This window comes from Taudactylus pleione, unplaced genomic scaffold, assembly GCF_031769625.1.
Source record: "Taudactylus pleione unplaced genomic scaffold, aTauple2 ptg001253l, whole genome shotgun sequence".
NCBI classification, from domain to species: domain Eukaryota; kingdom Metazoa; phylum Chordata; class Amphibia; order Anura; family Myobatrachidae; genus Taudactylus; species Taudactylus pleione.
This window is the reverse complement of record NW_028285653.1, coordinates 170,109-197,954: the sequence shown is the minus strand read 5'-3', so window position 1 is coordinate 197,954 and position 27,846 is coordinate 170,109. Positions and strand designations below refer to the sequence as shown.

The 27,846-nt window shown below is 41.5% G+C and overlaps 1 protein-coding gene across 1 annotated transcript in view; it reads left to right on the top strand.

The window, feature by feature from the left end:
* The window catches only part of LOC148450930 (vomeronasal type-2 receptor 26-like), a 35,653-nt gene extending 23,428 nt beyond the window's left edge, over positions 1-12,225 (top strand). The window contains exons 3-4 of the mRNA XM_088462498.1: positions 9,962-10,089; positions 11,318-12,225. Coding sequence (XP_088318624.1) covers positions 9,962-10,089; positions 11,318-12,225 — 1,036 coding nt within the window. The remainder of the gene's footprint in view (positions 1-9,961; positions 10,090-11,317) is intronic.
* The last annotated feature ends 15,621 nt before the right edge of the window (positions 12,226-27,846 follow it).

Sequence of the window (27,846 nt, the reverse complement as noted above, 5' to 3'; positions counted from 1 at the left end):
AATCATACCAATACTCTGTTACACAATAATCTGCTGCATTCTGCATTCATACCAATACTCTGTTACACAATAATCTGCTGCATACTGCATTCATACCAATACTCTGTTACACAATAATCTGCAGCATACTGCACTCAAACCAATACTCTGTTACACAATAATCTGCTGCATACTGCACTCATACCAATACTCTGTTACACAATAATCTGCTACATACTGCATTCATACCAATACTGTTACACAATAATCTGCTGCATACTGCACTCATACCAATACTCTGTTACATAATAATCTGCTACATACTGCATTCATACCAATTCTCTGTTACACAATAATCTGCTACATACTGCATTCATACCAATACTCTGTTACATAATAATCTGCTACATACTGCATTCATACCAATACTCTGTTACACAATAATCTGCTACATACTGCATTCATACCAATAATCTGTTACATAATAATCTGCTACATTCTGCATTCATACCAATACTCTGTTACACAATAATCTGCTATATACTGCATTCATACCAATACTCTGTTACACAATAATCTGCTATATACTGCATTCATACCAATACTCTGTTACACAATAATCTGCTATATACTGCATTCATTCCAATACTCTATTACACAATAATCTTCTGCATATTACACTCATACCAATACTCTGTTACACAATAATCTGCTGCATACTGCATTCATACCAATACTCTGTTACACAATAATCTGCTACATACTGCATTCATTCCAATACTCTGTTTCACAATAATATGCTACATAGTGCATTCATACCAATACTCTGTTACACAATAATCTGCTGCATACTGCATTCATACCAATACTCTGTTACTTAATACTCTTCTGCATACTGCACTCATACCAATACACTGTTACAAAATAATCTACAGCAAACTGCATTCATACCAATACTCTGTTACACAATAATCTGCTGCATACTGCATCCATACCAATACTCTGTTACACAATAATCTGCTGCATACGGCACTCATACCAATACTCTGTTACACAATAATCTGCTGCATTCTGCATTCATACCAATATTCTGTTACACAATATTCTGATGCATACTGAATTCATACCAATACTCTGTTACACAATAATCTGCTGCATACTGCATACATACCTATACTCTGTTACACAATAACCTGCTACATACTGCATTCATACCAGTACTCTGTTACACAATAATCTGCTGCATACTGCATTCATACCAATACTCTGTTACACAATAATCTGCTGCATACTGCATACATACCTATACTCTGTTACACAATAATCTGCTACAAACTGTATTCATACCAATACTCTGTTATACAATAATCTGCTGCATACTGCATTCATACCAATACTCTGTTACACAATAATCTGCTGCATACTGCATTCCTACCAATACTCTGTTACACAATAATCTGCTGCATACTGCATTCCTACCAATACTCTGTTACACAATAATCTGCTATATACTGCCTTCATACCAATACTCTGTTACACAATAATCTGCTGCATACAGCTCTCATACCAATACTCTGTTACACAATAATCTGCTGCATTCTGCATTCATACCAATACTATGTTACACAATAATCTGCTGCATACTGTATTCATACCAATACTCTGTTACACAATAATCTGCTGCATACTGTTTTCATACCTTTACTTTGTTACACAATAATCTCCTGCATACTGCATTCCTACCAATACTCTGTTACACAATAATCTGCTGCATACTGCATTCCTACCAATACTCTGTTACACAATATTCTGCTATATACTGCCTTCATACCAATACTCTGTTACACAATAATCTGCAGCATTCTGCACTCATACCACTACTCTGTTACACAATAATCTGCTGCATTCTGCATTCATACCAATACTCTGTTACACAATAATCTGCTGCATACTGCATTCATACCAATACTCTGTTACACAATAATCTGCTGCATACTGCACTCATACCAATACTCTGTTACACAATAATCTGCTGCATACTGCACTCATACCAATACTCTGTTACACAATAATCTGCTACATACTGCATTCATACCAATACTGTTACACCATAATCTGCTGCATACTGCACTCATACCAATACTCTGTTACATAATAATCTGCTACATACTGCATTCATACCAATACTCTGTTACACAATAATCTGCTACATACTGCATTCATACCAATACTCTGTTACATAATAATCTGCTACATTCTGCATTCATACCAATACTCTGTTACACAATAATCTGCTACATACTGCATTCATACCAATAATCTGTTACATAATAATCTGCTACATTCTGCATTCATACCAATACTCTGTTACACAATAATCTGCTATATACTGCATTCATACCAATACTCTGTTACACAATAATCTGCTATATACTGCATTCATACCAATACTCTTTTACACAATAATCTTCTGCATACTGCACTCATACCAATAGTCTGTTACACAATAATCTGCTGCATACTGCATTCATACCAATACTCTGTTTCACAATAATCTGCTAAATACTGCATTCATTCCAATACTCTGTTACACAATAATATGCTACATAGTGCATTCATACCAATACTCTGTTACACAATAATCTGCTGCACACTGCATTCATGCCAATACTCTGTTACACAATAATCAGTTGCATTCTGCATTCATACCAATACTCTGTTACACAATAATATGCTACATAGTGCACTCATACCAATACTCTGTTATACAATAATCTGCTGCATACTGCATTCATACCAATACTCTGTTACATAATAATCTGCTGCATACTGCATTCATACCAATACTCTGTTACACAATAATCTGCTACATACTGCACTCTTACCAATACACTGTTACACAATAATCTGCTACATACTGCATTCATACCAATACTCTGTTACACGATAATCTGATGCATACTGCATTCATACCAATACTCTGTTACACAATAATCTGCTGCATACTGCATCCATACCAATACTCTGTTACACAATAATCTGCTGCATACGGCACTCATACCAATACTCTGTTACACAATAATCTGCTGCATTCTGCATTCATACCAATACACTGTTACACAATAATCTGCTGCATACTGCATACATACCTATACTCTGTTACACAATAATCTGCTGCATACGGCACTCATACCAATACTCTGTTACACAATAATCTGTTGCATACTGCATTCATACCAATACCCTGTTACACAATAATCTGCTGCATACTGCACTCATACCAATACTCTGTTACACAATAATCTGCTGCATACTGCACTCATACCAATACTCTGTTACACAATAATCTGCTACATACTGCATTCATACCAATACTGTTCCACAATAATCTGCTGCATACAGCACTCATACCAATACTCTGTTACATAATAATCTGCTACATACTGCATTCATTCCAATACTCTGTTACACAATAATCTGCTACATACTGCATTCATACCAATACTCTGTTACATAATAATCTGCTACATACTGCATTCATACCAATACTCTGTTACACAATAATCTGCTATATACTGCATTCATACCAATACTCTGTTACACAATAATCTGCTATATACTGCATTCATTCCAATACTCTATTACACAATAATCTTCTGCATACTGCACTCATACCAATACTCTGTTACACAATAATCTGCTGCATACTGCATTCATACCAATACTCTGTTACACAATAATCTGCTACATACTGCATTCATTCCAATACTCTGTTTCACAATAATATGCTACATAGTGCATTCATACCAATACTCTGTTACACAATAATCTGCTGCATACTGCATTCATACCAATACTCTGTTACTTAATAATCTGCTGCATACTGCACTCATACCAATACACTGTTACAAAATAATCTGCAGCATACTGCATTCATACCAATACTCTGTTACACAATAATCTGCTGCATACTGCATCCATACCAATACTCTGTTACACAATAATCTGCTGCATACGGCACTCATACCAATACTCTGTAACACAATAATCTGCTGCATTCTGCATTCATACCAATATTCTGTTACACAATATTCTGATGCATACTGAATTCATACCAATACTCTGTTACACAATAATCTGCTGCATACTGCATACATACCTATACTCTGTTACACAATAACCTGCTACATACTGCATTCATACCAATACTCTGTTACACAATAATCTGCTGCATACTGCATTCATACCAATACTCTGTTACACAATAATCTGCTGCATACTGCATTCATACCAATACTCTGTTACACAATAATCTGCTGCATACTGCATACATACCTATACTCTGTTACACAATAATCTGCTACATACTGTATTCATACCAATACTCTGTTACACAATAATCTGCTGCATACTGCATTCACACCAATACTCTGTTACACAATAATCTGCTGCATACTGCATTCCTACCAATACTCTGTTACACAATAATCTGCTGCATACTGCATTCCTACCAATACTCTGTTACACAATAATCTGCTATATACTGCCTTCATACCAATACTCTGTTACACAATAATCTGCTGCATACAGCACTCATACCAATACTCTGTTACACAATAATCTGCTGCATTCTGCATTCATACCAATACTGTTACACAATAATCTGCTGCATACTGTATTCATACCAATACTCTGTTACACAATAATCTGCTGCATACTGCATTCATACCAATACTCTGTTACACAATAATCTCCTGCATACTGCATTCCTACCAATACTCTGTTACACAATAATCTGCTGCATACTGCATTCCTACCAATACTCTGTTACACAATATTCTGCTATATACTGCCTTCATACCAATACTCTGTTACACAATAATCTGCAGCACTCTGCACTCATACCAATACTCTGTTACACAATAATCTGCTGCATTCTGCATTCATACCAATACTCTGTTACACAATAATCTGCTGCATACTGCATTCATACCAATACTCTGTTACACAATAATCTGCAGCATACTGCATTCATACCAATACTGTTACACAATAATCTGCTGCATACTGCACTCATACCAATACTCTGTTACATAATAATCTGCTACATACTGCATTCATACCAATACTCTGTTACACAATAATCTGCTACATACTGCATTCATACCAATACTCTGTTACATAATAATCTGCTAGATACTGCATTCATACCAATACTCTGTTACACAATAATCTGCTACATACTGCATTCATACCAATAATCTGTTACATAATAATCTGCTACATTCTGCATTCATACCAATACTCTGTTACACAATAATCTGCTATATACTGCATTCATACCAATACTCTGTTACACAATAATCTGCTATATACTGCATTCATACCAATACTCTGTTACACAATAATCTGCTATATACTGCATTCATTCCAATACTCTATTACACAATAATCTTCTGCATATTACACTCATACCAATACTCTGTTACACAATAATCTGCTGCATACTGCATTCATACCAATACTCTGTTACACAATAATCTGCTACATACTGCATTCATTCCAATACTCTGTTTCACAATAATATGCTACATAGTGCATTCATACCAATACTCTGTTACACAATAATCTGCTGCATACTGCATTCATACCAATACTCTGTTACTTAATACTCTTCTGCATACTGCACTCATACCAATACACTGTTACAAAATAATCTACAGCAAACTGCATTCATACCAATACTCTGTTACACAATAATCTGCTGCATACTGCATCCATACCAATACTCTGTTACACAATAATCTGCTGCATACGGCACTCATACCAATACTCTGTTACACAATAATCTGCTGCATTCTGCATTCATACCAATATTCTGTTACACAATATTCTGATGCATACTGAATTCATACCAATACTCTGTTACACAATAATCTGCTGCATACTGCATACATACCTATACTCTGTTACACAATAACCTGCTACATACTGCATTCATACCAGTACTCTGTTACACAATAATCTGCTGCATACTGCATTCATACCAATACTCTGTTACACAATAATCTGCTGCATACTGCATACATACCTATACTCTGTTACACAATAATCTGCTACAAACTGTATTCATACCAATACTCTGTTATACAATAATCTGCTGCATACTGCATTCATACCAATACTCTGTTACACAATAATCTGCTGCATACTGCATTCCTACCAATACTCTGTTACACAATAATCTGCTGCATACTGCATTCCTACCAATACTCTGTTACACAATAATCTGCTATATACTGCCTTCATACCAATACTCTGTTACACAATAATCTGCTGCATACAGCTCTCATACCAATACTCTGTTACACAATAATCTGCTGCATTCTGCATTCATACCAATACTATGTTACACAATAATCTGCTGCATACTGTATTCATACCAATACTCTGTTACACAATAATCTGCTGCATACTGTTTTCATACCTTTACTTTGTTACACAATAATCTCCTGCATACTGCATTCCTACCAATACTCTGTTACACAATAATCTGCTGCATACTGCATTCCTACCAATACTCTGTTACACAATATTCTGCTATATACTGCCTTCATACCAATACTCTGTTACACAATAATCTGCAGCATTCTGCACTCATACCAATACTCTGTTACACAATAATCTGCTGCATTCTGCATTCATACCAATACTCTGTTACACAATAATCTGCTGCATACTGCATTCATACCAATACTCTGTTACACAATAATCTGCTGCATACTGCACTCATACCAATACTCTGTTACACAATAATCTGCTGCATACTGCACTCATACCAATACTCTGTTACACAATAATCTGCTACATACTGCATTCATACCAATACTGTTACACCATAATCTGCTGCATACTGCACTCATACCAATACTCTGTTACATAATAATCTGCTACATACTGCATTCATACCAATACTCTGTTACACAATAATCTGCTACATACTGCATTCATACCAATACTCTGTTACATAATAATCTGCTACATTCTGCATTCATACCAATACTCTGTTACACAATAATCTGCTACATACTGCATTCATACCAATAATCTGTTACATAATAATCTGCTACATTCTGCATTCATACCAATACTCTGTTACACAATAATCTGCTATATACTGCATTCATACCAATACTCTGTTACACAATAATCTGCTATATACTGCATTCATACCAATACTCTTTTACACAATAATCTTCTGCATACTGCACTCATACCAATAGTCTGTTACACAATAATCTGCTGCATACTGCATTCATACCAATACTCTGTTACACAATAATCTGCTACATACTGCATTCATTCCAATACTCTGTTACACAATAATATGCTACATAGTGCATTCATACCAATACTCTGTTACACAATAATCTGCTGCACACTGCATTCATGCCAATACTCTGTTACACAATAATCAGTTGCATTCTGCATTCATACCAATACTCTGTTACACAATAATATGCTACATAGTGCACTCATACCAATACTCTGTTATACAATAATCTGCTGCATACTGCATTCATACCAATACTCTGTTACATAATAATCTGCTGCATACTGCATTCATACCAATACTCTGTTACACAATAATCTGCTACATACTGCACTCTTACCAATACACTGTTACACAATAATCTGCTACATACTGCATTCATACCAATACTCTGTTACACGATAATCTGATGCATACTGCATTCATACCAATACTCTGTTACACAATAATCTGCTGCATACTGCATCCATACCAATACTCTGTTACACAATAATCTGCTGCATACGGCACTCATACCAATACTCTGTTACACAATAATCTGCTGCATTCTGCATTCATACCAATACACTGTTACACAATAATCTGCTGCATACTGCATACATACCTATACTCTGTTACACAATAATCTGCTGCATACGGCACTCATACCAATACTCTGTTACACAATAATCTGTTGCATACTGCATTCATACCAATACCCTGTTACACAATAATCTGCTGCATACTGCACTCATACCAATACTCTGTTACACAATAATCTGCTGCATACTGCACTCATACCAATACTCTGTTACACAATAATCTGCTACATACGGCACTCATTCCAATACTCTGTTACACAATAATCTGCTACATACTGCATTCATACCAATACTCTGTTACACAATAATATGCTGCATACTGCATACATACCTATACTCTGTTACACAATAATCTGCTACATACTGCATTCATACCAATACTATGTTACACAATAATCTACTACATACTGCATTCATACCTATACTCTGTTACACAATAATCTGCTGCTTACTGCATTCATACCAATACTCTGTTACACAATAATCTGCTGCTTACTGCATTCATACCAATACTCTGTTACACAATAATCTGCTGCATACTGCATTCCTACCAATGCTCTGTTACACAATAATCTGCTGCATACTGCATTCCTACCAATACTCTGTTACACAATAATCTGCTATATACTGCCTTCATACCAATACTCTGTTACACAATAATCTGCTGCATACGGCACTCATACCAATACTCTGTTACACTCTAATCTGTTACATACTGCATTCATATTAATACTCTGTTACACAATAATCTGCTGCATTCTGCATTCATACCAATACTATGTTACACAATAATCTGCTGCATACTGCATTCATACCAATACTCTGTTACACAATAATCTACTACATACTGCATTCATACCAATACTCTGTTACATAATAATCTGCTACATACTGCACTCATACTAATACTCTGTTACACAATAATCTACTACATACTGCATTCATACCAATACTCTGTTACACAATAATCTACTACATACTGCATTCATACCAATACTCTGTTACACAATAATCTACTACATACTGCATTCATACCAATACTCTGTTACACAATAATCTACTACATACTGCATTCATACCAATCATCTGTTACACACTGTAATAACCAATTTTCAGATTTTATTTCTGTGCAATATACAATTATTATGCTTTTGGGGGTTTTCTCATCCACCACGCTGAATATATCTTTATTATTTATGATCATTTAGATCAGATGTGCTGCATACAGTATAATACACACATATTGGATTTCTGACTCATTTTTATGACAAGTTATTGTGCTGTTTTAGGTTCTCTTAGTTGCCCTGATGAATGTATTGATGTCATAGTTGCTGTATGATACATACACATACATATTACAGGTCTGATAACAGTTCTGTATTAGGAGTCAGGACCCATAATATAATTGAAATTAACCTCATTGTAGCTTTACAGCCATCAAGTTGCTGATATTATTACTAAGAGACATGTTTTCAGCAATTGTTTTGATATAATCGAATAAATAAAAGAAAACAAGTTATTTTTTTACAAGATATTTGCTATACTCCCTGATACATTGTAACAAATGATTGAAACACATGATAAATTGTGTTTCTTCTTCCTATTTGTTTCTATTTCTTTCTATACTGGACACACAATTGATTTCTATTGGTAAATAAATATTTATATTCAGCATTTGTGCTGTTAACAATTTCTAATAATCAATCTGACATAATTATATAGGTTCAGTTTTTGTGAGATTAGACTAATATCTGACTAATCTTAATATTACATCTCAAAAAAGTTTACTTGGTGCCTTAAATATATCGCCCATTACCTGTATATATAAACTTAGGGAATTTTTGGAATAATCTAACTGTACCAAATTTTATTAACAATTAAAAGTTTAGTTTTAAAAAATACCTTTATAATACAGTTATTAATCTAATCTTCTAAAGCGTTCCCCCACAAAGGACTTTTTTCTTCTTCTTTCCTGATCTCAGTAGAGAAATAACGACTCTTTGTAAACTTCTGTCTGCTGCCATTAAAAGACTCTGTTTAATTAATAATATATACATTACTCCCTGTACAAGGTCCCCAGATCTCGGTGCAATGACAGATGTTCTCCTGGCTACAGAAAAGCTTCTAATGGAGGATTCCATGTCTGCTGCTATGACTGTGTCCCGTGTTCTGAGGGGGAAATGTCCAATGTTACAGGTGGGGATGTGTCATATACAGGAATAATCCTTATATGTGAGTAATAGGCTACAATTGTTAAGGGGAATGCGCTTAGGATAAAAGGGGATGCAGTCAGGAAGCCGAAAGTCAAAATGCCGACCACCGGCTTCCCGACTGTCAAATCCCGGCAGGATACTAATGACAGGTGTCAAAATACCGACGCCTGTCATTAAACCTATGCTTGGAGCCCAACGCCTGGCATACCAATCGAAGGTGAGCCGGGCGGAGGGCATGGACAACCATGGGGGGGAGGGTTAGGTTAGGGGCTCGCGGGGGGACTTAGATTCAGGCACCCCGGGAGGGTTAGGGTTAGGCTAGGAAAAGGGAGGTCAGGGTTAAGCACCCCGGGGGGAGGTTAGGGTTAGGCATCCCCTGGGGAGACTTAGGTTTAGGCTGCAGGGAAGGGGGGTTAGGATTAGGCACTAGGGAGGGACTAGGGTTAGGCACCCTTAAGGGAGGGTTAGGCGGCTAGGGTTAGTAATACTCACCTAAATCCCCTGTCAGGATTTTCACTGCTGCCAGTCTGCTGGAGTCGGGATTTGAACAACCGGCCTTACAGCCAGTGGGCATTCATCCTGATTCCGATAGAAGACATACAGTATGACAAAATGAAAATAATATGCAGATTACAATAAATAATGTTCTCCATGTCACTACCCCTCAGGTTTACTGAACAAAAACAATGTTGGAGTTATTATACTACATTATTCCTATCTGAGACTCACATGTATTACAATAATATATATTATTAAGCATAACATATACATTACATATATATGCAACACAGGTTTCCACACCAGGTGACCAAACTGATGAGTAGCACAGTGATGATGATTATCAGAGTCAGACCTACCATACACAGTGCCAGACCTGCTGGTAAGTTCTTCAAGGTGGCCCATCCATCCCATGGGAACAACCAACTCTGCAATGTGGTGCGGTTGATTGATCTGTATCTGCAACCTCCCCACTCCTCCCCTTGTCCCAGTCACTTCCTCGCCTCCTGGTTTTGCAATCAGTTATGTATTAATAACCTTAGTGTAGCACCTACAGTACTGCATAAGTCAATTAAGGTAGAGACACTGAAATCTCTTATATTTGGATATTTTTGTGGGGTAGATTTCAATTTAATAAGGTTGTTCAAGAATAATTTGATGTTAAAAATATTGCCCACACAGATAATATGTCTATGTTCTATATTCAATTACAGACAGTGATGTCTGCCATAGATGTCCTGATGAAGAATGGCCAGATGAGAGAAAAGTGAGCTGTATACCCAAATCGTACGACTTTCTGTCATATGAGAAGGACATTGTGGTGCTAATTTCTGCAGTAACAGCTTCATCTTTCTCTGCCATAACATTATTTATATTAGGGAACTTTATTTATTACTGGGACACTCCCATTGTGAAAGCCAATAATCGGGCTGTAAGCTTCATTCTCCTGGTCTCCATCTTGCTGAGCTTCCTCTGTGTGTTCTTGTTCCTCGGTCGGCCGGTGGATATAACCTGCAGGCTGAGACAGACATCATTTGGGATCTTCTTCTCCACAGCTGTCTCTTCTGTACTGGCCAAGACGGTCACTGTCTGCATTGCATTCAAAGCCACCAAACCTGGCAGTCGCTGGAGGAAGTGGGTCACACTCAAAGTGTCTAATTGTGTAGTGATTGTGTGCTCCTCTGTCCAAGCTCTGATCTGTGGTATCTGGCTGTCTGTTTCTCCTCCCTACCAGGAGTATGACCATCATTCCTATCAGGGTATGATCATCATTCAGTGTGATGAAGGGTCAGTTATTGGGTTTTACTCTGTGTTGGGTTACATGGGGATTCTGGTGGCTGTGAGCTTTGTTCTGGCTTTCATGGTGAGGACATTACCGGACAGTTTTAATGAGGCCAAGTACATCACCTTCAGCATGCTGGTGTTCTGCAGTGTCTGGATTGCAATGATCCCGGCCTATCTGAGCACCAAAGGAAAAGACTCAGTGGCTGTGGAGATATTCGCCATATTGACCTCATGTGCTGGAGTTCTGGGCTGTATATTTTTCCCAAAAATTTATATTCTGCTTTTCAGAAATGAATTGAACACAAGAAAAACTATGATGAAGAAGATTAAATTATAAAGAGTTACACACAGTACTAATATACACCATAATAGTTTTTGTTACCTGGACATTGGTTAAAAAACCCAGTTGCATCATAAGATTATTTATGGAAATAAGTATAGATGCATTTAGAGCTATTCCAAGTGATATATTATAGTATCCCAGCAGCCCCCTTACCAACGAACTAAGTAATATGTCAACAGAATAGGGCAATAATTATGTCCACAAATGTAGTTCTATAATAGATACTATATATAACTATCCTCCTATTACATATTATTCTATGTATCAAACGTATTAATGTATAATTAAAATGCAATAAAAATTACAGATGAATGTGTCCTGTCCACCCTCAGGGGAAATGTAATAGTTACATTTAGATTATATTGAGTACATTACACACCGCTCATCCTCCCATTATTAAATTGTCACATCTCCTCGGGGAAAAGTACCAAATAAGTTTTCTATAAAGGCCGTCACTGAGCGTAAGTCTGCTATTAACTTTATTTATATAAAATAAAAATTATTCCAATTTTCTCTAAGTGTCTTAGGGCACTTACTATACCCAAACCACAGCATTAATCAGACCGGCCTCATCTTCGGTGTCTGACACCAGTGACCATGTTACCAGATTATAGAGTTCTTATACAGTACTTAGGACTGCATGTGATCCTAGCCCTCTCTTTAGGGGGTGAGATTAAGGGCTTCGTAAGCGGCCGCTCATTCGCACTGAGCGATGTTCGCACAACTGCGCATGCGTACGGATTGTAATACGCATGCGCGAACCAGTCAGTTTGGCCGAAAATCATGTGCTCGCTAAATAGCGAATGCCTGACAGGAGGAGGCGTCTGTGGGTGTTAACAGGGGAAGGTGCTTGAAAATGGGGGAGTGGAATTAAAACGCAGGCGTGGTTAAAGGTCAAAATGGGCATTTTAAGGGAGTGCATAATTAATACAGCAGCGTCATTGACCAAGTCACTTGGTTTTTTTTAGTCAGATCTGCTCGCAAAATAGCGGTTGAAAAAACCAACCACAAGAATAGCGAGCAGTTCATACGCTGTTCGATGTACTCGATTAATCTAATAAATAGCGGACATGACGTATGGTGCGAGCGGCCAGGGGGAGTATTTTTCAATATTTTTCACTCGCTCGTTCAGACTTAGAGGCATGAACAGACCGCAATGAGCGAACGGTTCATTTGAATAGCCACCCCTTGTTTTTGAACGAACGACCGCAAATAGCGAGCGGCTCTGAATGAGGGCCTAAGCCAGTTCCTTCCTCCCTCCTCCTCTGGTCAGATATAAGCAGGTCAAACAGAGAATCCAGTATAGAAAATGGTAGTTTATATAAAAATTACATTTTATTACCATAACATAAAAACAGGATTTCTATGAAAAATAAAGGGCTGCAAGAATCCCATTAAATGGACAAAAGTGGATGATGGTAAAAAATAAAAAAGGTATATAAAACCTGAATAAAGAGTTTGCAGAGTCCGGTTCTCTTCATCCACAAACAACACAGTTCACAAATGTCCAAAACGTTGTCCAGCTGTCCTGCCTCCCTCACCAACGAGTTTCGATTTGATGGTACAAATCTTTGTCAAGGTACTGGGGGAATGTCCTACAGCCTACATTTATACCACTCTAATGGGGCTAAAAATCAATCTGAGTAATGAGAATCAATTTAACCTGTGAAACAAAACCCTCCCTCATGTGTACCAATAATGAACTTGTAGAGTCCTATCCACAGTCGCAGTGCGGATACATGTTCCGTCCTCTCCAAAGCCAATCTCCATGGTGCTGCATCACTTCTGGTTCTATTGCCAGATGCTGCTGGTTTCTATGTGTCCTAGCGTCTCATTGCTAGGACACAAAGGGAGGGGACTTCCTGATGGTCAGGTCTCTGCCTCCTTTTGGTATTCTAGGGTTGTTCCTTCACTTCCTGTATATGTGGTGGCTATATTTGTAGTTTTTATTGTCCTTTAGACTCCCAGTATCCATGGTAACGAGAGTCTCTGATAACATCGTAGATAATAAATTGTATAAGAATAAATGGGCTAAAGGGGATATAAATAAGATGTATCAATACTTAAAATTCAAGATGGCAAATCACAATAAATATGTGGATAGTATACAATAAATAAGCATAAACAAATATTAAATATGGTACTTTCCTTATTTTAAACAATAAGATAAATACATAAACTCAATCAAACTATGGCCCATATTCAATTCCAGGCGAAAACCCATTATTGGCGATGACATCATTTACGCCTATTGTCATTATCCACGTATTCAATTACAAAGACTGTTCACTGGTGCTAAAAGTCAATGTAAAAAAATGGGGATAAGTTTTCTCCAGCCTTTAGCTTGCAAAAAAAAGTGCAGAATTGGGGTTTAGGGGTGCAAAAAAATAGCCTGCACCCCTGGGAATGCCCCCCTAAAAACAATGTGTGTAAAAAAAGTTGGAAAAAAAATCGGGACACCCCCAAAAAATATTTTTCATTTTAGGGTTACAAAAAAATACTAGGAAAGACACTTATAAAATAGCTAAATTCAATCCAGAGGGGTTCCCATATATGCGGCCGGTGATTTCTTCATTGCGGGTAGTAGCGACAGGTGCATTTTTGAAGAATTTTTAAAACTCATTTTAGGGACTTAAAAATATGCTTGCACCCATTCTCATGCACCCCAAAATTGATGGGCATAGTTATTTTTGCCCCCAAAAATTGCTAAATGCTCTTCTGCATCACCTTCTTCAAAGCCGCATTTATGCACCTGCTGCGGCTATTTAAAAACCCGACTTCCCTTCAGCATGCAAAAACGGGGGTACCCATAGTTATCCCCCATGTCTGGACATCTTTAGGGGGTAATAGGATGTTTTCCCAAAAATTCCCATTTTTTTTGACGCTCCCAGTTTTGCCGGGTCCCATTTTCGCGTTCTTTGAAATGTAATATGGGGATTATTGGGCGCGCGCGATACTTTTCCACCTGGAAAACAGGTGAAGGAGGCAAAAAGTCCAGCAGATTGAATATGGGCCCAATTCTATATATATATATTATATATATAATGAATAAGTTATAAAATCCCTAGGGGAATAAAATAAATGACATATTTGGGAAGTGCTGGTACAAAAGAAGCAGAAGAATACTAAAATGTAACAATTATAAAAACAATTTCATCTCAAAGTCCTGGTTCAATTCAGTGGTGCTAGGGTTTTGTAGTTAAGTATATGCTTCATTTCTTCTTTCGCTGGTAGTGTGGTATCATTCTTATGTATTTCAGAGTTACTTACTAGAAAACTTTTATTTCATTAGTAGAGTAATTGTGAATGTTTTTAAAATATGCGGCCAATGTGTGAAATTATAGGCCTTTGCAGATATTCCGGAAATGTTTGCTATATCTGGTTTTTAAATTCCTAGTTGTTTTGCCGATGTAAAACTTACAGCAGCTACATTCAATTGCGTATATAACATTCATGGAGCTGCATGTAATACATTGATTTATTTTGTGTGTTTTTCCCATTGATTTCTAAAGCCTCTACTTTTTTTGTAGTAATGCTCCTTTTAACATTTCTACATCCTAAACAAATTCCACATCTATAGAACCCTGCAGACTTGATTTGACCCTTACTTTGTTTTGGTCCTAAGTATGCACTTTTGACTGGTTTTGTTTTTAAATTTTTGGCCCTTCTGTAGATATATGTTGTTCTAGAGGGAATTTCTGGTCCCAAGATGGTAGTATTGACCAATGTTTTGAAATTATTTGTTCCACCTCTTTGTGTTGGGAACTATATCTGGAGAAAAATGCCCATTTAAACTTTTTTTTGCTTGTTTGAGCTTAGGATTTAATAGATCGTATCTATTCTAAAAATAGAAAACTTCCTGGATCAGAGGAAATTAAAAAAAAATTAATAGAGATAGAAATAATGTAAATGTATATATTTTAGAGGATTCATATAATGAAAATGATTGTAAGGGGGAGTTCTCAACATCTTTTCAGACACGACAAGAACCTGAACTGAACAGAGTCAGTGGATTATTTTATCCCAGGAACTATCAAGATAAGAGCAGGAGACTTTTATCCCCCACTAATAAAGATTATTACCCTAAGTCTAGGACTTTCAAAAATAGGGAATATAAGAATATAAGTGACAGAGATATACAAATGTGGAACCAGAGGTTCCACTCACCAGTAAAACATAGGCCCAACCCCTAGTGGTGGATCTAGACATTTATCTCGGGGGGGGGGGGGGCAGTTTACCATTTAGCACCGACTCCTCGCCTCTCCAGTCCCAACTCCTCCTCTCTCCACTCCTGACTTGTCCCCTCTCCAATTAATTTAATTAAGACCTTTGTCTTGCCAGCCAATGAGGTGAGCTGGGATGAGGAGGGATGGACCTGTGATAATGTAAGTCTCTGTACTAAGCAGCAGAGAGCTCAGCTCGGCAGGGGTTACACAAGCTTACAGGCAGTGAAGTAAGGATGGAGGAGGGAGGGTCCATGAGGTGGAAGCAAGACTGCCGGGAGTTGAACAGAATGTTCGCAGTGAACCCTCAGGTTTTCTCTAAATACCCCAATTCTCTAGATTCAAAGCTACCAGAGATCATGTATATATAATGTATAAGGACATCTGTTATAGGAAGCACACACACACATATATGTAACATGTCCATGTAAATGGCACCCTGAGAACTTGTACCAACAGATACGCATGTCCTATGCGTCTGGTGTCCCCATGACCACTCCTCATGTACTATTCCTACCTGCCCATGCTTCTCTGGGTGATCACTGCTTTGAGCCTGCTTTCCCTGTGGGACACACATCTCACTGCCATATCCAGCCTGGTCATCCTCTTGCAGCAGCATAGACTGAGACAGGGAGGGGGAGTGGGGAGAGGGGGGATCCAGGTAACTCTTTCCCTGCCAGACTCTACAGGCAGATGACACACAGTGGAGGTAGGAATGGCCCCAGTAACTACTGTGACCAGTGATGCATCTGCCACCAGAATACCAGGGATCACACTGGGGAGCCAGACATGCTGCTGTGGTACTTTCTGTACTTTCTGATGGGGGCTGGTCCATGGTAAAATGGCAAATGCTCCTCATCTCTTTCACACAGACACAGGGAACACCTGCTACTGCTAAAAGTCACACTCTTGTGCCCGGAACTCTACCCCCTGATGCCTGCAGCAGCATGACCTGACCGGCTACTTGTTGCTATGGGGTCAGGAAGTGCTGTCCTGCAGCAGCTGGGTGTGCTACTCTGTCTGGTAGGGAGGCCGATCACCTAAATCGCCCCCCCTGGATCTGCCAGTGCCAACCCCTCCTTTATACATTATAAAGAGGGGGGGAGTGGGTACAAATTACCTGGGCCCAGGCTTCCTGAGGGGCCTGATGGGGGCCCGGGTCCAACACCGCCCCCCCTCTCCCTCATAGCAGCCCAGCACACAGTGGGTTCTGAGCTGCAGTGGGAGACTGCTCGTGGCATGCATTAGTGCATGAAGCAACGCATATTTAATAGGCTATGCACTATATGGTTTAAATGTATATTTTGTAGAGAAAATGCACTTCTTGAATATGTCTGTATAAGACATGAGCAGCCTCTGTGTCTGCAGAACCTAGATGCTAATTGTCATTCCCTTAGCAGGAGGTCTGATGAATAGGGGGACTGGAAGTTCTCTGTGTAAAGGTGGGACTAGTGTCATATAGCTAAACCCTTCATGTACAGAACTTCCTTTGAAAAAACAATCTGTTTTTAAGAACCTTTTGGATGTCACTGAATGTGTTAAGGTTGGAAATGCCAAACTGATTGATAAGGATGAATGTCATTTACTATTTCCTGTGAAATATTATATCAACATTTTAAGAGACAGTATAATGTATGATAAATCAGTTTGTGTTTAAAGCTTGGGTGGTGGATTAGGGAGGAGGATATTGAGTGACTCCTTTGAAATGTAATATGTTGTTAATTTATATTTTGTGAGCTAGAATGATTGGCTAGAAGGAACCCAGGGTGGACTTACCGCCTGTGGCACTGTGCTTTGAGTGGCATAAAAGGAGGCTTCATGCCTGGTAAAATTGTACAACCCTGTAACTTCTTTGAGGAGAAGATCTGCTGATAAGATTCCTGTATGCAATGTAACGTACCCCTTCATTTGGAAGGTTGAGTCTTCTTTAAGACATTGAGCAATAAAACACCGTTTGCCTTTACTTCAATTGCCTCGATCCTGCGACCAAAAGAATTGCGCCAAATGCTATTCCGTTCTCCAGCTGTTCTGGGTAAGAGCTCCATGTCTCCAAGTTCAAGCCCTCTGCCAAGCTACAAAGCAGACCTGGTCCATTGCGAGGGATCAGGAGGGAACAGCTGACACCAAACAGGAGTTGTATCCGCAGTTAGTCAAACGCATACGCAGCAGAAGCGGTTCCAGGTGCTGAGGCAGGAGCCTGATTGTAATGTAAAAAGCGGTTCCAAATGCCGATGGTAGAGTTTTATGGTGGCAGCATCGTTACACGACCACGACGCAGTGGGCAGAGTCAGTGACAGGCGGTCACTGACAGTGAGTGGGAGTCCAAAAGCGCTAACTCATGACCAGGACCAGCTTAGGTGAAAGGCGTCCAGTCACATCTGGTGGCATAGTGGTGGGATAATCCCAGGCGGCTTTTCGGTTTCCCGACGAGAGAAGCCAAGTTACTCAGGAGAGGAGTAACTGCAGTTCAGGAGAACGCGCAGGATGACTGATAACAGTGGAATGGAGTTGCATCAGATGGAGGTGGAAAGTGCGGCCAGCGTAACAAAGGATGCCCCTCAGAATGTGGTGAGAGCAACAAGTCCCGCCCCCTCTCACAGTAGTTATGTTTCTCAGCATTCCCCAGCATGGCAGGGATCCCAACGAATGGATACCCTAGTGGATTGGCTAGCGGAATAGGGAGAAAGGGCAATGGAACAAGAACGTATGCTAATCATTCGGATGTGGCATGATGAGCAGGCACCACTGGCTGTGGTACCCCAAGCACCGTTGCAGACTGCTGTACCCAGATCAGGATGAATACAATTTGCAGACATCAATGAGGACATTGATGGACATTTGCAAGTATTTGAAAGGACATGTCAATTACACGATTTACCCAAGCAGGAGTGGGTCAGACACCTGGTGGCCAACAAGGACTGTGGTGACTATGAATAAGTCGTAAGGGCCCTCCTACAGCAATACTTTGTCACTCCTGTGTCCTACAGGAAAAAGTTATGGGACTTGCCCAAGAACCCTACCAGCACCCATGAGCAGTTCGCCACCCAGCTGAGGCTGTATGTGGTGAAGAGGGTGAAGGGATCTGGTGCCACCACCTGAGATGCACTGATTGATCTGCTATGCCAAGAGCAGTTCTACCACAGGTGCACCCCAGAGGTGAAGGAGTGGGTGCTAGACTGGGAGCCACCAAGCTTAAAGATGGCGGCCCAGCTAGCAGACAAGTATGTGGCAATTTGGCCACAAGGGCAGAAGCGCCCAACTAGCAGCCAACCCCAATGGACTGTACAACCAGGGGAACACCCCTTTTCAGCTCATCACCCCTCAAAGTGGGCTTCCTCCAACCCGGGTGCTCCTGGCCAGCAATCGCCCCGCCCTGTCACTGCAAATCATCAGAGACCACCAGGGCCCCGACTAGAAAAGAAGTGTTATGACTGTGGGAAAATCAGACATCTGAGGATGAGCTGTCCCACTCCCCAAGCACCCCAGACTTGTGCCCCAAATCCGAGTGCTGTAGCCCGGCTTGCTTGCCTGACCCAGGGAGGTGAGCCCAAAGAGACTGTTCCTACTCCAGCCAGTCCAGTGGCGTGTGGGGAGAATCAGGTGGACTCTACAGAGAGAGTCACCTGCATGGCCAAGGGGCCACCCCAAAATATGTGGCACCACCTGCAGACGGTCCAAGTGGGGCCCCTGCAGGGACAAGGTTTAAGAGACTCTGGGGCCTCAATCACTGTCGTGATCTCCCAACTTATTGATCCTGCTGCAGTACTGCCAGGTCGCACTGCCAAAGTGACCATGGCAGGTGGAATGGAGCGCGAGGTACCTGTGGCGAGAGTCTACCTGGACTGGGGAGCTGGCCCAGAGTTGAGTGATGTTGCTGTCCTGGATGGCCTTCCAACTGATGTGGTCCTGGGGAATGATCTTGGTGGTGGAATCGTTACCACGTTTGCTGACTCCATTGCCCGGAGTCAAGTTTCCAGATCACAGTCTACAATATCTGTACCAGAAAAACTCAGCCCAGAGGAAAAAACCACAGCAGCTAGACAACTGCCAGCGCAGCTTACCACAGCATCAACCAGCCCAGAGGAAAAGATTACAGCAGCTAGATCAGCACATCTACCCAGCATGCCTTTTGCCTCTGGCATGCCTATGTCCCCTAGCAACACAGAGGATATTGGTTCTGGCTCATTGGATCCTGTGAGGGTGCCCAGTGATGCTCCTGTCCCTAGTGGTTTGCCAACTCTGGCGGTGAGTATGAATGACCACAGTGACTTCCCTTTGACTGACCTCAACCAGACTGACCCTAGCAATCCCAACCGATATCCCCCTGTAAACTGTCCCTACTTAGAAGGAAGTGAGGGCCCCAGACAGGAGTTCAGGGAAGCTCAGCTTGCTGACCCATATCTGAAAGGCATATTGTGCCAAGCTGGCAGCGGCCTTCCAGGGATAGCGGCAGTGAGTGTGACCTGGCAGGAAGGGTTAAGGTACAGGGTAGCCAGGAAGGTAGAAGGGGATAGGCCAGTTAGGGAGCAAGGTCCCCTGCTTGCGCCAAGTAGATTGGGGAAGACACGCAGCCTACCCGTGGTGGATTCCACACGGAGTTCAGAGGCTGGTGATCTGTCTGCCATCACTATGGAACAGGTAGCGGACGAGGTGGTGAGAGAAGATCTAGGTGACAGGGTAGGTTCCCCTAGTCATAGGTCGTTGGAGGAGGATGGTAGGGTAGGTCTGACAGGTAGTACAGACAGATGCCAGGTGGAGATGACAGAGGTGCAGTGCATAGGGTATAGAGTGGGGGGAGACAGTGGTAGGCCCAGAACAGTGGGGGTGGAGGCAACCAGAGACTGTCCCCGGCCCACAACCCCAAGGCAGGTACTGACTTTAGAAACTGGAAGGCCCTATGGATGAGTTGTCCCTAACTTTAGTGCTGTAGTGACACCCCTTACAGAGTTGAACAGGGAGAGACTACCCAAGTCAGTGGACTGGATACCCGCTTGTGAGTTGGCATTCCAGTCATTGAAGGAGGCTCTGATACCAGCTCCAGTGCAGATAGTGCAATTTCAAGACCAGGACATTGTGGTATGAACTAATGTGTCATTGCACAGACTGGGAGCAGTACAGAGCCAGGAGGGGCCATATGGGCAGGAGCACCCTTTGGCTTGTTTGAGCAGGAAACTGCTATGGTGGGAGGTGGGGTATGCCACAATTGGAACACAGTGGTTGGCAATTGTTTGGGCAGTGGACCCCCTTCGGCACTATGTGTGCAACCGGCCCCCCAAAAGGGAAACTGACAGACTGTTGTGGTGGAGCCTTGGAATTCAGTGTGACTATTTGGACATTGTGCACCGACAAGGAGAGGCCCACTGCAATACGGATGGACTGTCAAGGCAGGAGCTGAAGCCCCCCAGGTAGTTTCCCTGAACCCCCCAAGAGACTGCGGTACCAGGAGCCAAATCCTTGGGACATGGCCCTCTGGTAGCCCGCTTGAGGGGGAGGGGAGAAGTGTGGCCAGATGCAGGCCATATGGCGTTAATGGCTGCCACAGCACTGAAGTGGTTAACCCCCGTGCTATGCCGCCATTTTTAAAAGGACAAAAGGTGCCAGGAGCCTACTGTAAATGTATACTCTGCGCTACGCGCTGAGTGTTGATAAGTGTGTTTTTAATGTTTTATATGCAGCGGTCTGCACCTGCTGCACTGGGGGAGTGTAGGTAGAATGTGTCATGGCCGCTGCGGGACAGGGAGAGCCAGCTCCCACTGTGACCAGCGCTGAAACAGTTAAAGTGGACAGTTTAAAAGCATACTACACATGGTTCATAGTAAACTGTATTAAAATGTATATTTGTATTGCTGTAATGCACTGCAGCTGATCTGCAATGCATTAGTGCATGAAGCAACGTATATTTAATAGGCTACGCACTATATGGTTTAAATGTATATTTTGTAGAGAAAATGCACTTCTTGAATATATGCCTGAATATGACATGACCAGCCTCTGTGTCTGCAGAAACTAGATGCTAATTGTCATTCCCTCAGCAGGAGGTCTGATGAAGAGGCTTGACTGGAAGTTCTCTGTGTAAAGGTGTGACTAGTGTCATATAGCTAAACCCTTCATGTACAGAACTTCCTTTGAAAAGACAATCTGTTTTTAAGAACCTTTTGGATGTCACTGAATGTGTTAAGGTTGGAAATGCCAAACTGATTGATAAGGATGAATGTCATTTACCATTTCCTGTGAAATGTTATATCAACATTTTAGGAGACAGTATAATGTATGATAAATCAGTTTGTGTTTAAAGTTTGGGTGGTGGATTAGGAAGGAGGATATTGAGTGACTCCTTTGAAATGTAATATGTTGTTAATTTATATTTTGTGAGCTAGAATGATTGGCTAGAAGGAACCCAGGGTGGACTTACCCCCTGTGGCACTGTGCCCTGAGTGGCATAAAAGGAGGCTTCATGCCTGGTAAAATTGTACAACCCTGTAAATTCTTTGAGGAGAAGAGCTGCTGATAAGATTCCTGTATGCAATGTAACGTACCCCTTCATTCGGAAGGTTGAGTCTTCTTTAAGACGTTGAGCAATAAAACACTGTTTGCCTTTACTTCAATCGCCTCAATCCTGCGACCAAAAGAATTGCGCCGAAACGCTATTCTGTTCTCCAGCTGTTCTGGGTAAGAGCTCCATGTCTCCAAGTTCAAGCCCTCTGCCAAGCTACAAAGCAGACCTGGTCCATTGCTAGGGATCAGGTGGGAACAGCCGACACCAAACAGGAGGTGTGTCCGCAGTTAGTCAAATGCATACGCATACGCAGCAGATGCGGTTCCAGGTGCCGAGGCAGGAGCCTGATTGTAATGTAAAAAGCGGTTCCAAATGCCGATGGTAGAGTTTGGTGGTGGCAGCATCGTTACACGCTCACGGTGCAGTGGGCGGAGTCAGTGACAGGCGGTCACTGACGGTGAGTGGGAGTCCAAAAGCGCTAACTCGTGACCAGGGCCAGCTTAGGCGAAAGGCGTCCGGTCACACCAATATTGAATTCAACTTTTTTAAATGCAATGGGGGGAATCCAATTGTGGGTGGAAAATGTACAAAACCCTGCGGCATGGTGTTTTTCCCACAGCCGCAGGGTTTTTATCAATTAGGGGACTGAAAATGGGATGTGGTGATTTCTCTAGATATCTCTGCATCTTTTTTCTCGTACCTCCACAGCAAATCAGATTTTATCCTAAAATCATTAAATCAGCGGGACTTGCTCTGGCACCCTCTTGTCTCCCCCCCACCCCTGGCCGGCTGAGGACTAATTAAGCACTTCGAAGTTTCCGACAAGCCTAATTATTCTGAAGCAGTGTCTTCTTCAACCAAAAATGGGAGCCGAGTCTTCTGTAGTAGGGTTAATATGTGAGTATGAGAGTTTTTAAGTGTGTGCGTGAGTAACCCCCCCATTTGTGAGTGTATTCTCCCCCCTGTACCCAGCACTGGGAGAACTACATCTCCCAGCAGCCCCCAGGACTACCAGTAGCCTCCTCCCTAGTGAGAAGATGGAGGGGAGGTTTACTGTTACTAGTTGAGGCCTGTGAGCCGAAAGTGAGATGCAGCTTTTGGGCTGTTGAAGCAGCCTTGAGAGATGGTGAGTCTCTTTATGAAAATGTGAACAAGATGCTGAGATGCTACCAATGTTGCAGAGTTGACACTGGCATTGGTGTGCTGGATTGTGCACTTGGGACGCTGAGATGCTACCAATGTCGCCGGGTTGACTCTGGTGTAGGTGTGACGGATTGCACAATTGGGACGCTGAGATGCTACCAATGTCGCCGGGTTGACACTGACATCGGTGCACCAGATTGCGTAATTGGGACGCTGAGATGCAACCAGTGTCACCAGGTTGACACTAGCCGCTGGATGCTGGCATGCACCCGGGACAGAAGTGTACTCTGAACTGCTGGGATGACACACGCGGCTGAGGGCAGAGATACGCACTGTGCTGTTTAGATGACTCGAGCAGCACACAGCAGATGGAATTCAGACTGCACCTGAATGGAACAAATGGCAGTAAATAATACTTAAACTGGACACAGGTACTCAACTGAAAAAACAGTAGACTGGAACAACCGGAAGCACGAGAAACTCTGTCACTGGCATGGAGTGAAGGGCTGGCTGGAATTTAACAGAAACAGGGCCCAACCAGAGCAAGCCTCCCTTAATGACAGACTAGTGTGCACCTGGGCTGTGAACAGACAGGAGAATCAATTAGTGTGCATTTGATACTGTACACAGACAGACAGTAATTAGTGCAGTGCCTCAGTAGCAACTAAGGCTGGAAACTGCAAACAATATGATCTGCTTAACGGCAGATACTTGCAGTACCCCCCTTGATGAGGGGTTAAGGAACCCCTAAACCCTGGTTTGTCTAGAAAGTCCTCAAAAAACTTTCTTCTCAGGATAGGAGCATGCAATGACTTTTGTGGAATCCAGGATCGCTCCTCTGGTCCGTATCCTTTCCAGTGTACAAGAAACTGGAGACAGCCTCTGGAAATTCTAGAGTCCAGGATTTTTATCACAACAAACTCGCGGCGTCCCTGAACAAGAACTGGTGGTGGTCTGATTGAACATTTGAGAGAGTATCTGGTGGAGAGGAAGACTGACTTTAGAAGAGAACAGTGGAAAGTGTTATTGATCTTGAGAGACTGGGGTAAATTTAAACTAAAAGCCACAGGATTAATTTGAGCAATAATTCTGACTGGCCTGATGAACTTGGGTCCCAATTATTGAGATATTTGCGCAGATTGATGTTCTTGGTGGAAAACCAAACCAAATCCTCCACCTTCAGACTGCAAGGCCTGCGGTGTCTGTCTGCCCAGCCCTTGGAATAACCAGACACCTGCCGAATGGACTGAAGTACTTTCCTCCAGACGGATTGTAATCTGGAAACAGATATGAAGATGAAGGGCCTGCATTTGGTGAAGACTCAAAAGAATTGCTCCTGGGATGATTTCCGAAATTGGAGAAAAATGGAGATACTGAAGATGAAGAATGATGAGAATTGTTGTAGGCAAACTCAGCAAATGGCAAAAGAGACACCCAGTTGTTCTGATATTTGGCAATGAAGCAGTGGAATACTGTTCCAGAGATTGATTGGTCCGCTCTGTTTGACCATTGGACTGCAGATGATATCCTGATGACAGACTGACCTTAATGCACAGATCACCACAAAAGCATTTCCAGAAATTCACAACAAACTGGGTACCATGGTCAGAAACAATGTCCAAAGGAAGCCCATATGATCTAAAGACATGTTGAACAAAAAGTACTGCCAGTTCTTTGGCTGATGGTAATTTGCCAGGAGGAACGAAATGCACAATTTTGGAAAATCTGTTGATAATGGTCCAGATAACTGTACAATGAGCAGAAGATGGAAGATCCACCACAAAGTCCATTGCAATATGTGTCCATGGCTTGAGAGGAGTAGATCATGGACACAACAGACCGGTAGGAGAGGTATGGAGGGTTTTGTTCCTAGCACAGACATCGCAAGCTGCCACAAACTCACGAACATCTTGTGGCATGGACTGCCACCAAACAGAGTATGACAGCAGTTCTAGAGTCCTAGTGACACCTGGATGACCCCCAACCTTGTACGAGTGAAAATCTTTAAGGACAGCTTTGCGAGAGCTGTCCGGAACAAAAACTAAGCCATGGGGCATTTCTGGAGGAGCTTCCAATTGACGCCATCTTAGAGAGTCTGCCAAGGTTCTTGTCATGGCAAAATGAATCAGAGCAGAGGGAATGATGGTCTCCTCTCAGTAGGATACTGTTCCACAGAAAAACTATGCAAAAGAGCATCTGCTTTCACGTATTTAGACCCCTGTTGAAAGAAGATGGTATAATTGAAATGGGAAAAAGAACAGAGCCCATTGCGCTTGTCTGACATTCAACATTTTGGCAGAATCTATGTGCCAGATTCTTGTGATCAGTCAATATTGACACCACATGGTTAGCCCCCTCTAAAGAGTTGCACCAATCCTCGAATGCCCACAGTTCTCGGTTGCCTACAACATAATTCCTTTCTGCTGACTGGAATTTCCATGAGAAGAAGGCACATGGATGTAGTTTATTGTCTCTCAAATCTCTTTGGGAAAGTATGGCTCCTACTCCAATCTTAGAAGCGTCCACTTCCACTACAAAAGGAAGGTCAGGATTGGAATGACTGAGAACAAGAGTGCACACAAAAGCTGCCTTCAGTTGATTGAACACCTGTACAGCTTTGGGAGGCCAATTACAGACATCCACCCCTTTTTTGGTCAAGTCTACAATGGGCGAAACAATAGTAGAGAAGGGCTTAATAAATCGGCGAAGATAGTTCGAGAACCCCAAAAATTGCTGTATGGCCTTTAAAGATGTGGGTTGTTCCCAATCTAATAAAGCCTTCACCTTATTTGGATCCATGGAGAATCCCAGAGAGGAAATTATGTAGCCTAAAAAAGATATCTCCTCCACCTCGAACTCTCACTTCTCTACTTTGGCATACAGATTATTCTCCAAGAGTCTTCGCAGTATACGTCTCACTTGTAGTCGATGTTGCTCCACAGACTTGGCAAAGATGAGGATTTCATCCAAATATACGACTGCGAAGACTTCCAGGAAATCTCTCAAGATCTTGTTAATGAAATCCTGGAAGAATGCTGGGGCATTGGACAGACCAAAGGGCATGACTAGGTATTCAAAATGCATGTTCATCTCCTTCATGAATGCTGATGACATTGTAGGCTCTGCGTAAATCAATCTTAGAGAAGATTGATTCCTCCCATAACTGGTCAAACAGGCCGAAATCAAGGACAGAGGGTAGGCATTATTCACGGTGATCTTGTTTAGACCACGAAAGTCTATGCAGGGCAGGAGAGACCACAGAAAAAAGAAGATTCCCTCCAGCACACTGCAGCAATATTAGCAAAAATACTTGACTCCTACATGATAATAGAAATTCAGAGATATTGGTTGCATACATTTGCAAATATATGATTAAGCGCCGGGCCAGCATCAAGGCTCCTCTATACCAGCATCCCTAACATTAATGGGTTCATCTATACTTTACACTTCACTATCACCTTTCTTCCATTTTTCATGTGATGCCCTGGTAGTGGTCCTTGGCTTGGTTCTTTTGGGCTGCTCTGTGCCTCAGACATGAACCCCTTAATGTTAGGGATGCGGTATAGAGGAGCCTTGATGCTGGCCTGGCGCTTAATCATATATTTGCAAATGTATGCAACCAATACCTCTGAATTTCTATTATCATGTAGGATTCAAGTATTCTTTTTTCTGTAATTCAGTATAAACCCCACCCTTTACAAGCACCTGAGCAATATCATTAAGCTGACGTGAGCGACCACCATACTTTCTTTT